Below are 16,965 nucleotides of genomic sequence, written 5' to 3' on the forward strand. Positions count from 1 at the left end.
ATCTTTAAGCATTAAAATGGTTGTTACAAGGTCAAAATTATAATCAATGTCACCTCTAAAAATTTTTATATCATTTTTAAATGTTACTTTAATAAAATGGATAGGTCAATTTACCAAATTGAATTTTAAGCTTGTAAGAGAAAAATCAAGGAATGTAAATAAATTGAATGAACGTTTTTTTTTTATTTAACGAGCTGGAGTCGTTTGTAGCTCGGAAGATCAGCTATAGATTAATCGTCGTAACTAGAATTTTTAATTTAAAAGTAAATAAAAACCTAGTCTGATTAATGAAGTTCGGTCAAAAAATGTTTATGGTCCATACTTCTTCGACGGCCCATTAGCTCAGTTGGTTAGAGCGTCGTGCTAATAACGCGAAGGTCGCGGGTTCGATCCCCTCATGGGCCACATTTTTGCTCTTGAAAAGAAACTAAATTTAGTATTTTGAAAATGTTTTTGTCAAAACTAGACATACAAAAGTAAATAATAATTAAATTACTGAATTATAAATATCACAATTTTGTCTATTCAATAAAAATAACATTTTTATTATGCGAAGGTAATAACAAATTCTTCATTATCAACGAAGGATAAGTTATACATCTTTTAAGCCGATCATTGGTAAAATTATTCAAAAGAGAGCAGTCTAAATATAGCATTTTCCAGCGATAATTCTGCACTGCGAAAAACTACACTATCAGAAATAGCAAATCATTAGTAGTAGTTCCAATAAGTTTAAACATTTTTTTATTATTAAAGAAAGTAATTAACGGAGAAATTATTTGATAAAGGAAAATTGTTAAAGTTTCCTTCAAATACGAATCTTTGTTGGTTGCATGTATGTTTGAAACGTGAATTGAAAAGTATAAATTAAAGAGTAAACCGAGGTAAAAGGATATAAGAGATGGACATAGTGGGGTGCAACATGATGAAATAGATAAGGTATAAATGGGAAATGACAGTAGGTAACAAGAAAGTAGTGGAATAGGCAACGTCGGATAAAGAAGAAAAAAAGTGAGCGAAGGGAAAAGCAGGAGAAAGGGAAGGGTGTCGCAGGTGGGCCCGGACAGCGGGGTAGCCGCCAGCCGGTAGCCACCTGTCGCGCGCATGCGCAAATATCTTCAGGCAGGCACCTCAGTTGGTAGTTCGCTTCTCGAATCCCTCAAGTCCCCCCAACCGAACTCCGTTAAATGCCAGTGGCCAGAGCGCAGATCAGACAGAGTACAGACTTCGGTGCAGTGAGTGTAAATCAAAATGGCGAGTGGAGCAACGATGTGACAGTTCACCCTAATAATTCGTCGTCCTTGAGTTCGACGTGTAAAATTATGCCACTCCCTCGAGCGAGCAATGACTCCTTACCAACTTTATGCCGAAGACAATACTTCACGTAGCGTCACTAATTCGAAAATCAAGTTTTCTCGAAGGCTCGAACACCTTCGTTTATCGTGAGTGTCTCGCGCCTTAACATTCTTCTGTTTTTGAATGAAACGCGCGTATTTATAAACCGCATGGCACTACGCGACTCCATTGAAATCCATTGTCGCATCATATCTTCTCCTGTATTTCGATTCAGGGTATATCTTCCAATCTGTGCTTCTCTATTCTTGAAGAAACGTCTGCCTTTTTGATGTGATTTCGGTGACACGAGCTACCCCTGTCGTCGACTGCCTATAGGGTGATACCTACCTATATATACTCTTCGTTCATTCACGAAAAGTGTTTAAGGTAAATATATATTGCAGAATATTCTCTCTGCAAAGTAATTTATTTGTGTTAGTGCATTCTCTCTCGAATTTATGAATATTTTAAAACATTTATTACCGGGCTTTGATCGATTTTAATGAATATTTTTTGCCTTTTAGGGAGATTAATTAAAAATGCTTTATTCAAATAACGCAAATATTTATTCATATTTAAAATCACAGTGCTTTTTCAACGCATTCAAATTTGGAAAAAGTATATTTAATCTATAAAAGCCATGCATATACTGTTTACGTTTAACTAGCTTCTACATTGATATTGGATATCTTTTTGTGTGAATTCATGACATACAGAGTTGAAAAGATAGAACAAATTATTCATAAATAAGTTTGAAGTATGTCTGATAGGTGAGTGCATAACTTAAAAAAGTAGTAGAAAAGCTTATAGGTGAAATAATGGTCTTAGATGCAAATTGACTATTTGAAAGGGATAAAAGAAAGTTTTTCTATGTATGAGTCAATATATTTCGCATAAATTAAATAAAACTTTATTTAAAGTTATGTTGAAAAGCTCCATTTTTTGTCGAATGAAGTATAAATTTAAATACTTCGTAGAACCAAGGTCCTGTGGCGCAACGGATAACGCGTCTGACTACGGATCAGAAGATTCCAGGTTCGAATCCTGGCAGGATCGATATTTTTTTTCTTACTTATTCCTTGAACTTTGATCTCTCTATAAGTATTACATCTATTTAATTACAATTTACACATCAATTTATTTGTTTATAAATTTGAACACAAATTTTGTAACTGATAGCATTAGCTTCGTAGTTTTCTATTTATGTTTTGAAAGCTTTGAGATTATTGATAATTTATTGTATTTATTGTATCATTCTGTTCCGATAATAGGGTTTTAAAATAGAATCCTCGAGTGACTAACATTAATTTACCATGAAGCAACACTCACGTTTTCTTGTTTTCTATTGAAACTGAATGAAGCATTTTTCTTGAAAAATGTATAAATGGAGTATTAAAATTAGAATTCATTGTAACGTTTTTGTCCCTCGTATGATAAAATCAGTCGATTGTTTTCTGTTGTACTATTATTCAACAGACTTTGTATAGCTGATCAAACGTATATACTACATTACATTTTTTCTATCATACTTGTGGTATACCACGTCCTTCCACACGTGTTCTTGAATTTCCGGTCCGGATGCACGTATTCCCTCAGCCGCTGATAGAGGTGGTATTAAGCTAATAACGCAATCGTTTTGCGCTCTGTACGATGTACCATAAAAATGTATAAAAAAAAAAACTATATTTTATGATTTGGATAAATTAGTGATCAACCAAAGAAAGAATCATTATTTTCTTTAAATTGAGGGAAGAGTAAAAAACGTTGAAATCGCGTAAAAGGTTTAACTTTCAATAAATTGTTCTACATAATTGAAGTTCTTGATAGCTTTTGCACAATCCTCGTTTGGTCATCCGTGCTAAATAGAATAGTTGAGACTGTACAGAAATAGAAAATGTTAATCTATTTCTTCATGCCATTTCAAGCACTGTTTCTGATTTATTATTTCCTAAAATGCACAGAGAAGCCAAAGCTACAAAATCAAACTACTTAATACTGCTTTTTTCATTTTACCAATAAACACTATACTACAAATAATTTTTTATAAAATGCTACAAACAACCAATTCTACTTCAAGTTTTAATTTCTTATACCAAATTACAAACGCAGTATATAACAAACTACTACTATACCTATTTTTACATAGAATCACGTATGAGTAGGTTACACATGGACACGGGTTTTGCACGTACTATTATCATTTATACGATGTTGATTAAAAGATATATCTATCATAGGAATCGTTTGATGCGGCCTACACGCGCCAAGCTGGTAATCTAATTAAATGGATTGCTAAAGTGTTACAGCAACCATGTAACTTATGCACTTCAACTAAAAATTTCTAATGTTATTATGCAGTCGTATTTCATTACTGATTTCTTTATCATGAATTATTAAATAACTATCGTCGATAACATTAATCGAAATTCTTGCGTTTCACGGAACTTTACCTATCAAGTTCTTCGATTGTTCGGAAGCATCCGTATAAATATAAAGAAGAGAGCCGTCAACGATTTAACGAATCATCGATTAAATCTCACTATTACGTATTTAATTACCTTTGAAGATGATCCACGCGAGGACGAACGAATACCAATCGAGTTTACGTTTACAAAGCTCTTGCAAGTCAGGGTTTCCATTGTCATGCATGAAAATGTCCTTTCTTTTCCGGCCGAGTTTCATTTAAAAAGCCATACATTCAAGGTTAAAGCGTTATTCAAAATGGGAACATGAAAAATAAGTTTTTAACGGTTCTCTGCAGAAGAGTGATAATATTTTGTACTAGATAGACTTTGAGACGTTGCTGATGTCATAAAGGTGTGCTAATAGCAGTGTGTTAAGAGCTCTCGGGGAGTGACTGTAGTTAAATACCTTCGTCCATGTATTGTATACACGTCCGTACGTACGTATACTAACCGTACAGCCTGAAACGACTTGTCAGCCGTCTCTTATACGGTATTATACCTTACGTATATATATATATATTATAACTATAGCTCTTAAACTAGATATATTTCCCCTCAATTTATTCGTTTATGACACCCATGCGCTTAATCTACGTCTTGGAACAAATTGTCATCAGATGCAACTGTCAACCTACCTCATTTATTTTTTTTTTTTTTTTTTTTATTCAAAACGCTCTACTTTCAAATTGCTCCTCCCTTCCAACTTGCATTGATTATATAATACTTGTTATAGATTAGAAAAATAAAACCTACACGGTTAAATCGCTTCTTTCCGAATTTGTCCATCTTACAATAACACGTTAACTATATGTTTAGCTGTTATTCGTAGCACTTTTTCTGTTCAGTTTCTTCACCCATACTTGTAAATCGCTCATTTTCCTCGGAGCAAATTTTAAACGCTGTTACGTGGTTATTCCACGTATGACTTAAAACCATTTGAGAACTACGCATTATTCGCAGTTCTTTACTCGCTGTATAGTTCCTGAATTTATGTTTATTTTCATGGACTATAAAATATGCTTTCTTATTAAAAATTCTCTTTTCAATAATTACCAATCGTTTATGAGAGAGAGAGAGAGAGAGAACAATTATTAATTTACTAATGATGATATTTGGAGGAATAAAAGGAAAATTGGTAACTTGCAATTTTTATATTTAACGATCTATTATAACGAGAATTACTGTACATTATTCGTATATAGATTTTACCTCACCTTACATCTTTTCTTAATTTATGTTTATTTTCATGGACTCTAAAATATTGTTTATTCTCGATATAATTCTTTTTTCAACAATTATCAATTGTTCTTAAATAACTGTGATCCCACGTGTTGCATCGTTTCTTCACTCTTAAAAGCTCCTTCATTATAAATCATTTATCAACTTTGCACCGTGAATTCTTCTTAAGCAGAGTTTTCATCGCTAAATTTAATTACTCGTTCTTCGTTGTTAAATTCGACGCAAAATGTACGAAGAGCAAGCGATGCTACTGCACAATTGTAGTAATTACAGGCGTATTAGCAGAGCGGAACAGTTTGAACTCGCAAAAAGAAATATGAAATGTTACTGCTTCATCAAGCTTTAGAAACTGACTGGAAACGAGTAAAAGGAAAAGTTTATAACAGACACTGTCTATGTTTTTATTATTGTATTAACTGTCTATCATATATATATATATATATATATATATATATACACATATGGGTGAACGTATTTCCGTTACTCGAATTTCTATAATCGACAAAAGAAAATGTAAGATTTTCTAGTTGTTTTAATTGTAGGAAGTACTATATTGGTATAAGGAACACACAAAGCTTGGCCAAAGGTGGATTTCAACTTTCGCTGGCTTCGTATAATCATATACATTATTACTATATCGACTATTGTCAAGACTTTCTTGTCGATATAATTGCTCTTATAATTTATTAAGTTTCCACATATACTGTAGAACGTTATAGACTAGCATGCTCATACCAGAATACATTTTGTAAAATTTCTCTCACGCATGACACGAGTATTTGCAAGTTTTTCACCAATTTGTGATGGGATTCCTGGCTTCCTGGCTGTTGTTCAGAACAGTTGTGCAGAGTTTTATAAAAGGGAGTTTCCGGTTTAGTTTTTACGACGGGCCGGGCTGCTTATTAGCACGCTTGACCTTTCAAGACCTACCTAGCACCTGGAGAACTCTTTGTGAAGACGAATAGAAAAACTTCTTTATACTTGGTACAGACAACTTTCTCCTCGCACCAACAATAAAATTCAATAAGGAATATTCTTTAATTGTAATATCGTGTGCTGAGAGAAATTACTTTATTGTTATATCACTAAGGATCGTTTCGTTGAATTAGGGCGATTCACGCTATTATATTTAAGGCCTCTTTGTACCGATACAATATTTACGAGTGACACGCGTGAAATTGATTAGATTAGATATTATAAGGAGAAGTTTCTTCGCTCACGAACAATAAAATTCAATATATGGAATATTTATTAATTATTATAATAATGTAGTGTGAGAAATGATTTTATTGTTAAAATTGTCGTTTTGTTGAATTAACGCAGCTTGGACTATTATATTTAAGACAGCTCTGCTCGTGTCTGTACAATATATTTATTCTAATAACCTATCGAGAGGAATTACTTTATTCTTAAAACTATCGTTTCCTTGAATTAAAGCATTTCGGGCTATTATATTTAAGATCTGCTCGTATCGATAAAATAAATTTAATAGTAATACGCGTGAAATCTCGATTAGATTAGATTTTTTGGAACAATTACCTTGAGTATTTTTTTCTATAATTATTAGTGTTATAGGTATTCCAGGAATTTCTCTTTCCTTTCGCACGAGCAATAAAATTCGATAAAGAATAACGTTTAATTCTAATAAAGTGCTGAAAGAAATGATTTTATTGTTAAAACTGTCGTTTAATTAAATTAACGCGGCTAGCGCTGTTCATAAGACCTGTTCGTATCGATACAATGTTTACGATATATACTGCAGTAACACACGTGAAATCGATCAGATTAGATATAAACGTAGAGTGTCGTAGAGCGAGCCTCGGTAAAATTTACTATATCTTTCCCATCGCAGCCACGAATCTTCAATTTCACTAAAAACTGTCCATCGACTTTTTTTCATCATAAAATGCCATCAGTGAATCATTACCTTCTTCATAACGTTAGCAGCAAGCTTCCTTGGACTATCGTAAGTTGTGTTTGTAAATATATATATATATATATATAACAACGCGTACTATTCTTGTCCTTCGCCGAGAACATTCTAATCCGGAAACGTGTTTATGTCTGTCAGATGGAATTAGTTGAAAGAGACTGCAACGTTTTGTGATACAAATAAAATTATCCACTTTACCAGATCACGCTGAGAAAGGTCATAATTGAAAAATTAGAAAGACAAATAGTTATTTCGCTTTGCAGAAAGGCGCTCTGCTCCGGTGTCCAAATAGAAAAATAAAATTGTCTTCCTTCGTGGGAATTCGAGCGAATGCTCGTCATAAAAAAACAATAGCAGCTGTCCAATAGTAATTAAAATTACGAGTAAGAAAACTGGTAAAACAGCTATACTTATCTCAAACTTGGCATGGCCACTCATCGTAAACGTCTGCTAAAGCAAGTTTTTCACGTTTTCTGTTTTAGAAAAACTTTCATTGCCATTTATGTCTATCTATCACAGTGATTTGGACTCGATTAATTATTCCTCATGTTATTACAACGTACAACTGCTATATCAATATAGTGATACGTTTATATATATATATATATATAGACACTTTGAAATCGTGGCTATAGTCATTTGGGTCAGACTTTCAGAAATGAACGGTAAATTTTAATTGAATTACTATAGAACAATGATTACGAGCGTATCCACTAGGGGAACTGACATAAAATCTTTCGCCTGTAACCGTGCAATTGAGCTACATTTAACGAAGACTGAGGGTGATAGACAGTTTGGCGGAAAGTGGTGTTTTTATAAGAAACGCCAAGTGAATTTATAAGCACAATGAAATTCGCAAAGGTTTCGCTGCTGAGATTGGCACAGCTTTGGGAATAATTAGCTTCTTGCTCTCTGCTTCCCTTATTCATTCGGGCCATTCCTTTTGAGAACAATGCTATTATGTTATATATAGCTCTTTGGAAAAATAGCGCGTAGACTCAACGTAGACCGTGGAATAATAAACTTTTACTTGTGCTAGATTGCAACAAAGGGTCCAGTAAATACGAGATTTTCTTAATTGTTTAAAGATTTTTCAGATTCGTGTGTGTGTCTTGCATTCTTTTTTCTAATAATTCTAAAAAACTGCTTTGGGAATAATTCATTTCTCGTTGACTCCCTTATTCATCCAGGCCATTCCTCTTAAATATAATACTATTATACTATATAACTGCTTAGGAAAATAGCACATGGGTCATGGAATATATAAACTTTTACCTGTGCTAGATTATAACAAAAGGTCGAGTAAACACCAGATTCTCTGAACGTTTTGAAAATATTTTTCACATATTACGCGTTTTTGATTAATAACTCTAAAAATTCGTCAGTATATGGTTTCTCTCATTGGAGAACTTCTATTTGTAGGATTAAAAAAGCGCTTTTCCAACTCTGTGCTTCAGTCAGCTTAATTAGACGGCTAGGGGCGTTTACATTAGCGCTTGTAATGATCGTTTAACGAAGACTCCGTAGCCTGCCCAACTTTGCATTAGTGCAACAAAAACAGAGAATTTTTACCAACGATTTATTTGCTTTTTATTAGCTAATCCTGTACTATATTTATGACAGACTCTCTTACGTAAGCGATATGTTAGTAATTATCGTTGATTGTAACAAAGAATCATTTCTGTAGGAAAAGTTAAAGTCGAGTTGATCGAAGATTTAATGGTCGATATGCTATTGTTTAATAATTCATTGGTGACATTACGATAAGAGAAGGCTGAAATAAAGCAAGAATGGTTTAGAATTAGCTTTGTTCCAAGATTTTAATGCGGGATTGTTGTTGCAGTTTTTTGTAATGGCTTCTTAGTCACTTCTAGAAATAAATGAGTTTTTCTCTATCCCTGTGGAATAATTGTGGAATTGTGCAAATGTGTCGTAGTTATACGGAATACTTGTGAAACTCGATCCTAGCAAAAAGTTTCCATTCAAGCAAGAATAATAGCTTTTAGGATTTCGGTACTTTGATCTGACAATTTGAGTTTGCGAAACAATGTTTTTTAAGGACAGAAGTAATTGCTTTCCAAGTGCAGAAACTTGCTTGCTCCAGCTTCTTTGTGCTGAAAAGTTTCCTACGATTCATTTTTGCTACATCAGTTAAGAGCTAATACACTTTTTCGAAAATTGCTCAGAGTTTTTTAAATCTATTTTGAACGATTTCTAAAGGACTTGGTGTATTATTGAATTACGATTAATATTGTGTTACCCTTCTATCGCACACGTACACGTACATTCTTTGTCCACGTATATAGCATTACTAGTGCAAAACTTGCTCATAATTAGAGTGAGTCTCCTATTTCAAGAAACTATACGGATTACAGGATTTCCGTATATAATTACAAGAAAGAAAAAACGAGAAACAAGCTGTTTTTCCTAGAAATCATCAACTTCTTGAAGACCTTTGAAAAATCATTTGAATTTACAGAGATTTTTAATGACGCACAGTGATTGCTTTCCAAGTGCAAAAACTTGCTTTACTTCAGCTTATCTACTGAAAAGTTTCCTATCATTTATGTTACATCAGTCAAGAGTTAATATTCTTTTTAGAAAATTACTCAAATTTATCGAATCTGTTTTGAACTGTTTCTAAATGCAATATGTCATTCCTGATACAGTTAGAATAAATATCTGCGTACGCTCATATCACAAACACTCACACATTCCTCGTCCACGAAGATTACTAGTGTAAAACTTGTTCATTATTAGAGTGAGTTTTCTATTTGAAGAAACTGCACGAATGATAGGATATCCGTGTAATTGTAAGAATAAGAAGAAATGAGAAATAAGCTGTCTTAAGCCAGAAATCATCATTTTCTGAGAGACCTCTGGAGGATCATTTAAATCCAGAGAGAATTTAATGGAAGAAGTGATTCTTTTTAGCAATGGTTTGCTTTGAAAAAAGATGTAAATATAGAGCAGGCTTTCATTACATAAGACACTGCACGATACAAGCCTCTCCGCTATTATACGATTATACTATACGCATTTGTCCGGAAGTGGTGCGCACACACGCTTTCCTTCCTCTCTTCTCAATGAAATTGCTCCGTAGTCTCGTCCTCCTTCCTAGATAACAGCTGCTGCACCCACGAAAATAAGGCCGTTCCCAATACCACCATTAATTTCTCTCTCGAAACACAAAGAGTTTTAATCACACACAGATCAAATACAGTGTAAGTGTAACGCAAACATTCGTAACTCACCTTCACGAACAAGGATAAATTTTAGAAATCCTTCAATCATTTTCAGAATTCGATAAAAACGTTTGGATAAATTTTGATAGTAGTATGTAAGAGTGAATGAAAAGTGTGTTTTTATTGAAATGAGTTTTCTGTTAATTGTGGGAGTTAATTAATGAGAAATGGTCGAAAGAGAAACCGGAAGTAATTATTTGCGCGGTCTTTTGACGACAAGCGGAGGAGGAAGACTTTGTAACGGTTGAGGATGAGAGTTGCGAGCAAGAAAATTGTCGCGGATTTTTCATTGGTTGGTGAACATGTGTCGCAGTGCAACTGGTTACGGTCAAGGGAGCATGACCGGCTCTGGCTGGCTCCCTTATCTAACTGTTCCCGATCTGGTGAATGCTTCTTAAGCATACACGGGCGTGTCCAACAGCGTCCTTCCGTATCGTATTGTGCTTTACAATCTATACCTAGCTTTACCTTTACCCGCACCAATATCACTTATACAGTATACTTATTCAATTCTGCCGGTTCTGCAGCTATTCTATAAATGCCGCTATAGCTGCTTTGGCTCTGCTACCCTGTGGAAATTTGCTTTGCTTGCTTTTTAAGCTAACTTCAACCTCTATGAATTTTTCTATATTTATATTTATCTCGGTAACTATTAAAAATTTTCCATAAGAGTCTCTCGTACTCATTCAGTTCTGCCTCTTATAGGCATCTACTTGCTTCGGCTCTGCTGCGCTGTGGAAATTTCGTTCAGTTGAATTTTAAGCTAATTTTGATACGAGAGCTTCTATATTCATATTTATCTCAAGGACCAATAAAGATATCAAGATTTTCCATAAGACACATTTCTGAATACGCATAATAAGAAATCTTGAATGGCTTCCTGCATGCAGAAATTTGATATCTTTTGTAGTAATGGAGATGCTAATTTTCTTACGGGCCTTCTTGTAATACTACGGTATATCAAGTTAGCCAAAAAGTAACAAAATCAATTTCCTGTAGTGTCGTAGGATGCTTAACGAGTTTCCACCCTCGTTTTTTTCGTATATTCTGCCTCTTGCACCTTTTTCATACCTCCCAGTGATCCACCGTCATCCTACGCTTGCTATAAGTGTTGAAATTAATGCCTGCGAAGCAAACTTGACCTGCTTTCCTGAAACCTCTTATGTTGGATAAGAGAGAACGACAAGGAGAGAGAGAGAGAGAGAGAGAGAGAGAGAGAGAGAGGGGGACAGGAACAGGGACGGACAGCGAATAAAAAGACGCGTGTAGCAAAACAGTAGAGAGAGCCACTACCAAAATCTCGAGATCTCGAGCACGTGACGCACGTAGCTGCCGAGCCTTATCAAAGACGTTTATTCCACCAATAATTAAGCTATGGGTTGTGACGTCATTGAAACAGGAAACTAGAAATCGAATATACTTTACGCGATTACTATACAATCATATACGTTATTTTCAGCAGGGTTTTCCAGCATCAAAAAAATCAAAGTAGAGTTTCAACTATCACACGTTATATATTCTTTAAAATGATTCCTCTTCCAGTCAATATCGCGTCTCTTGATTTGTATAAAAGTTACAACAGGCATACTTTCAATCAAACATCACAGCTCGATGATTGCAGGAGCGATAAGAAATTTGAGTCACACTGCTTTTTCTACGTCATTGAGCGACTGTTACGTTGTTGCTGGTTGTACTGGGTACAAACTCATTTCACAATGTAAACAAATACAAATGGTCGACACAGCCTCGGGACAGACGTCCGTTTCTACCTTGCCTATGTGTATACACATTATTCTCACAGTTATGTATACACAGCGATTACTATATATACCTTCTCTTACTATTTATACACATTAACATTTTTTCTATCCTATACATATATTATTAGATCAACGCGAGCACTTTCAATTTCCAAGAATCAATCAGGATAAGAATATTATTACTGTATACATGCGTCGTATACTTAATCCTTCACACATACTCTGCATGATTTGGAATTCACGCTCGAATTGCTTCGGCGGATTTTCTCGCACTTCCGGATACACTTTTCTCGAAGGGAAACAATAAAAACGTGCAAGACGTCAGAGAGCTGCGGCATGTGCGAGCGAGGTTGGGTCACTCGATAAATATTTCCATCTCAAAATCATCGTATACGATCGAATGGAGTTGAAGAAATTCTTCCTGTGTTACCTTTCAGAAAGTTAGCTATAGTATACATGCGAGGAGGTACCTGACGACGGTGACTCACGACTCTCAGGGCACATAGGTATAGATATCACGGCTGAACAATTTAAACGAGTATAGATTACTCATCGCGCTGCCAAAGATTCGTTGCTCCTCCACCGGGAAAGACCACGCGTCCATTCTGCTCTTCCAGGTTAGTTTCTAGCTAGTTCCTGAAGATTACTACATACAATGATTCAGGCTCTCGTTCTCAAATTTAAATCACTCGGAGACAATTGGGTGTATACCGTAATTTTATTGAAATTACCGTATCGATGGAAGCGAGCAGATTGCTCGAAAAGTGAAAGTTGGAGCGAAGGCTGTACAGGTTGGGAAACTCTGTGCTGCTCGATTGATTTCAAGTGCAAGCTTTAAAGGTCCGTTCTCGATTTACGCACGCAAACACTCGAACTTTTTACTCGCTTCGGGTTTAATGACTCGGTTGACCAATAATGGAATTGAGATAATTAACAATACTTGTTTTATGCTGCCTGGTATGTAATGAGAATATCTGGATATACTTGGAAGATCCTCGGTATATACGGAGGACATTTGGTTGATTTTATTGGGAGGGTTTTCTCTTACTTTTGGTGCCATCAAATTACATTTCAAATTAAAATTTGACGATAGAGTGACATTTACCAAACGACAACACTGCAATCGAACATTATTGAGTGGATGGAATATTATTTTTACAGAGAGGAATTGGTTTGAATGGAGCGTCGAGGGTAAATATTGAAGCACGCATTGTTGATCGTGTTTAAACATCAAATCCATGAAAGCCTCGGGCTAAGCATTCACTCACCGAGCCTCTTCTTTCGCAGCTTTTTCAATTCGATAATCGCCTGGAAATCTATCATTTATTTCCATTCCCGACAAGCACTCATAATCCATCCATACAACTACCGGACTTGGCAATTTACACTCGTTCTTTCATTTTGCAGATTTATCCAGATGACGCGATGACGTTACATTGGTGGATGCACTGGTTCTGGGTTACTACGCACTTTATAGGTAAGAGTTATGTAACTCGTCGATATAAACGACTCAATTTTCATTACGGTCCACGGTACAATTGCTTCGGCATTTATGAAACGAAATTCGATTGACCGTGCTTGATGAATTCTTGATTTTCGTGTAAAATCAGACTATCTTTTCACTCGTTTAATATACTTTTTATTTTGTGTCTTAACAGATCGAAGAGGAGTCCAATTCAAATGGACGAGGATTTACAGTAGGATTAAATTGTACAAATGATATGTTTACTCGTTTCTAAAAAGACAGAAAAGATTCTCTCTCGTTTGAAACTCCTATACAAAGTGTCAAGGTTTTCGTTCTTTTTGCAAAAGCGTTACGGCCAAGCGCCATTCAAAGAAGCAGAAAATCGATAAAAGCAATACAGTAACGTCTCAAACATACCACCCTTAAGACGTCACGCTTGAATGTTTTGTAAATCTATCTTTCGCTCTATCTGCTTTTTTCCCTTGTTTATCTTGTTTCTCTGCTCAATATGCTAATGGGAAACAGAAATTCGCTATTTGCATGACGCGTGGTACGTTTTAATTGCGATATGAAAACGATTCGTGGCAGGAATGAACGATGGTGAAAAGCGATAGAAATTAGCATCGAAAATGGTAAACGTTTCATTTTCTGCACAGTTCAATGCGTCAATCGCGGAAGAAACTTTCGATCTTAGTAGACCGGGGTAAAATCGAACCCTTAAAAGGATAATAGATAGCTTGTAATATGTGAACCATTACAAAAAAAGCAAATTCATTGTAAAATAATTTTTATTATAATTATTTTTAACATATGCTTTAACCTTCTGAAAAGTGGATTGAATGAATCGTGTTCTTTGCGGGTAACGAGTTTCTCCGAAAGACTTTTAGAAATATTCAACAAACTTGCGATAAGCATCTAACAAGAACAGATGCCGGTATTTATTACTTCTTGCTCAGAAATGCCTTTAACGTCGCCACTTTGATAAATTATTGGTTAACGTAATATCAATGGGTTTCAACTTTATTCGAATACCGGATTTTGTACCGGTTCCACCTGTATGCTAAATAAATAAAACATAATTTCTTTGTTGCAGTTATCATCGGTAGTCCCGTACCGTCCAGTACTGAGGAGCCACGTGTCAGAATTCAGAATTATTCCAGTCCGGAAAATAGAGAACTAACCTATCTTGACTCACCGTCACCAAAGCCAAGCTTCCGAATGGCGAAGGCGATAGGTGTCCATCCGCAAGCAAACGCGTCTACGGTTCTCGAGAGACAGAGTAGCGTTTCGCAGAGTCCCATCATGGCTCGTCTGACCGCAGCCCGGAATAGTTCGAGTGGCACAACACGATTAACTGCTGTGTCTCAACGGCCAAAAATCGATAACTCGAATCCCGGCAGTGATAATTCCACAATTCCCGGGCGGAGATTGGCTAATAATGCCGAGCGTGGCAGAAGTTTCAACTCTGGGAAAGATAGCAAGATCACGTGGGCTCGTGGCTCTGGCAAAACAAACAATAGATCCAATTACGAAGAAGAAGATGGAAGAGGGCAAGCCAGTCAAGTGCGTAATTACAGTTTGAGCGAGGTAGAGGACCTTACGGTGTTGCCCCTCCAAGAGGAAGACACGAGGTTCAGGCTGGTCCTGAATAAATCGACTGCGAATTCATACACACCTTTCACGACTACAATCGACAACAATTCGAACAGTGGCGCTACGATCAGTGGAGTAATCGAACCACAGATTCTCGTTACTGCTGCTTCCATCCTTGAAGGTATTATTGGTTTGCCTTCCAATGCCCTCCTTAGTAAACACTAAGCGGTATTTTTTTTATCTCTGTTTTATTTGGATTCGGAGAATGGACTCCGTTAGCTCATGGTTTGGCTAAGCGGTAACTGAAAAAAGAACTGTGCTTGCAAAAAGCGTTTACTACAAAATTTAAATTATGAGAAGAAACCTCCAACTTTATAGATTGCAGTTTCTCCTTTCGAATTTTTTTCGATGTATATTAGCGTCTATTGAAGTAGGAGTGAATAATGAATTACTTATAATTAAAAAAAATCTTTTAATATGAAATTTAAATAATTAGATATGATTGACTTATTTCTGTTTTGGTAATTTGTTGTTCTAAATCTTCGTTTCTTGTTCATAGGTGTGAGTGAGTCAACACGACTGAGTAGGGCCAGAAGCGCTTTTGCTAGTGATTTCCAAAGAGATCAGGTACAAGAGAAAGGGAAAAGTTTCGATTATGAAAATGGAGATAATGGAAGAGGTAATACCGGGAACGATACGGATAGATCGTCGAGATCCGATGTGGATATTGCTGCTATTACAGGAAGCTGTTTGGCAACTGTGGTATTGCTTAGTACAATGGGTAGTCTTGGATTTATAGTGTACAGGTAACTAATTAAAATCTCTCTAACTAAAAATATAAAAAATGATTATTTCAATAAATTTTATTTCCTATTAGACGAAGGTATTTAAATCCGCCGCAAGCCTTGAACAGTGATAAATGCAGCAATCCTGATAGTTCCGGCTATATCGATGATTCTACCATTCGCGTAAGTACGCAAGGAAAGGTGTTTAAATCATTTTCAAAGCGCAAGTGAGATTGTGTAAAAATGATTTTAAATTGTAGGATAACTCGGAAGAGATGTACAGCTTGGATAACGATTCATTCCTGAATTCGCTGGAAGCAATGACAATACAGAATTATTGGACGGACAGTGTTAAACATACAAAACTATGACAAAAAAAGATAATCCATTGCGGAAGTAGAGTTGAAACTTTCGATATTTCCGATAGCGAAGCTCATGAACAAATTTCACTTCTCAATGAATAATATTTGGGCCTAATGTCTCGAAGATATGTGAAAATACTGAAGGCGGATGTCCGAAAAATGTGTAATCGTCATTGAATGGTGTAAAAAAGAAAGTAGATTTTAATAAGTACAGTTAAACGCCAGGTCACTCCACTCGCAGAGAAAAAGTTAGAGTCATTTGTTTTATCGGTATATAGTCCTCTGCTATCTTGATGCAAAATGACTTGACAGAAAAAATAAGGAGAAGCTAACATCAAATTTTCAAAGACATACCGAGTTTATAGTCTTTAAAATTTGTGATATTTTACTTTCACTGTCTCTATTTTTCTACTGCGGGCATGTTTGACAATGTGATGTTTAAAATAAATATGAGAATTATTCTTGTCTATTTATATGAGGCAGTAGTATTACGGAAATAGTGCAATAAATCAGTGTACTTTATTATTATATTGCAGTCTTATAATTAGATCGTTGATGAGTACAAATAAGAGACTTAGTAAATTAAATGTGAGATATTAATATAGTTTACAAAAAAAACTGGTCGAGTATAATTTATTAAGACGCGTGAAAGTTACTTCAACATAATAAATAACTATACTAAGGTCGTGCTAGGTCAACATTTGTACGATTGTACTTACGTCAATTTCGTTTCGCATTAAAATTTAAAACTGACCCTTTTCCTTAGAATTTATCGCTATTAAG

At 35.3% G+C, this 16,965-nt stretch overlaps 1 protein-coding gene and 2 non-coding genes across 6 annotated transcripts; all 3 read left to right on the forward strand.

The window, feature by feature from the left end:
• Nucleotides 1-331: 331 nt before the first annotated feature.
• Nucleotides 332-405, forward strand: TRNAI-AAU (transfer RNA isoleucine (anticodon AAU)). The gene has a single exon. It is a non-coding gene; the product is annotated as a tRNA-Ile (tRNA).
• A 782-nt stretch (nucleotides 406-1,187) lies between these two features.
• LOC136772310 (uncharacterized) lies at nucleotides 1,188-16,710 on the forward strand. Of its 4 annotated transcripts, XM_066725202.1 has the most exons (7): nucleotides 1,188-1,442; nucleotides 1,571-1,722; nucleotides 13,385-13,454; nucleotides 14,536-15,216; nucleotides 15,595-15,841; nucleotides 15,913-16,003; nucleotides 16,081-16,710. In XM_066725202.1, the coding sequence occupies exons 3-7, from the start codon at nucleotides 13,403-13,405 to the stop codon at nucleotides 16,189-16,191; spliced, it is 1,182 nt and encodes a 393-aa protein (XP_066581299.1). In that variant the 5' UTR covers nucleotides 1,188-1,442; nucleotides 1,571-1,722; nucleotides 13,385-13,402; the 3' UTR covers nucleotides 16,192-16,710. The 4 variants fall into 4 exon arrangements, with proteins under 4 accessions (XP_066581299.1, XP_066581298.1, XP_066581297.1 ...); XM_066725201.1 differs by having other exon boundaries at nucleotides 1,188-1,722; XM_066725200.1 differs by lacking the exons at nucleotides 1,188-1,442; nucleotides 1,571-1,722 and adding an exon at nucleotides 6,931-7,005.
• Nucleotides 2,319-2,391, forward strand: TRNAR-ACG (transfer RNA arginine (anticodon ACG)). Its single transcript has one exon. It is a non-coding gene; the product is annotated as a tRNA-Arg (tRNA).
• Nucleotides 16,711-16,965: the final 255 nt, after the last annotated feature.

This window comes from Prorops nasuta, unplaced genomic scaffold (assembly GCF_024137725.1).
Source record: "Prorops nasuta isolate Cenicafe-Biocafe unplaced genomic scaffold, Cenicafe_Pnas_1.2 PNAS00004, whole genome shotgun sequence".
Lineage (NCBI taxonomy): Eukaryota > Metazoa > Arthropoda > Insecta > Hymenoptera > Bethylidae > Prorops > Prorops nasuta.

Bases quoted from the DNA above. Each gene is read 5' to 3' on its own strand.
- LOC136772310 (XM_066725200.1), top strand. From the start codon at position 6,946: ATGCCATCAGTGAATCATTACCTTCTTCATAACGTTAGCAGCAAGCTT. The intron at 15,217-15,594 runs GTATTATTGGTT...TCTTGTTCATAG, and splicing joins TGCTGCTTCCATCCTTGAAG to GTGTGAGTGAGTCAACACGA. The intron at 15,842-15,912 runs GTAACTAATTAA...ATTTCCTATTAG, and splicing joins CTTGGATTTATAGTGTACAG to ACGAAGGTATTTAAATCCGC.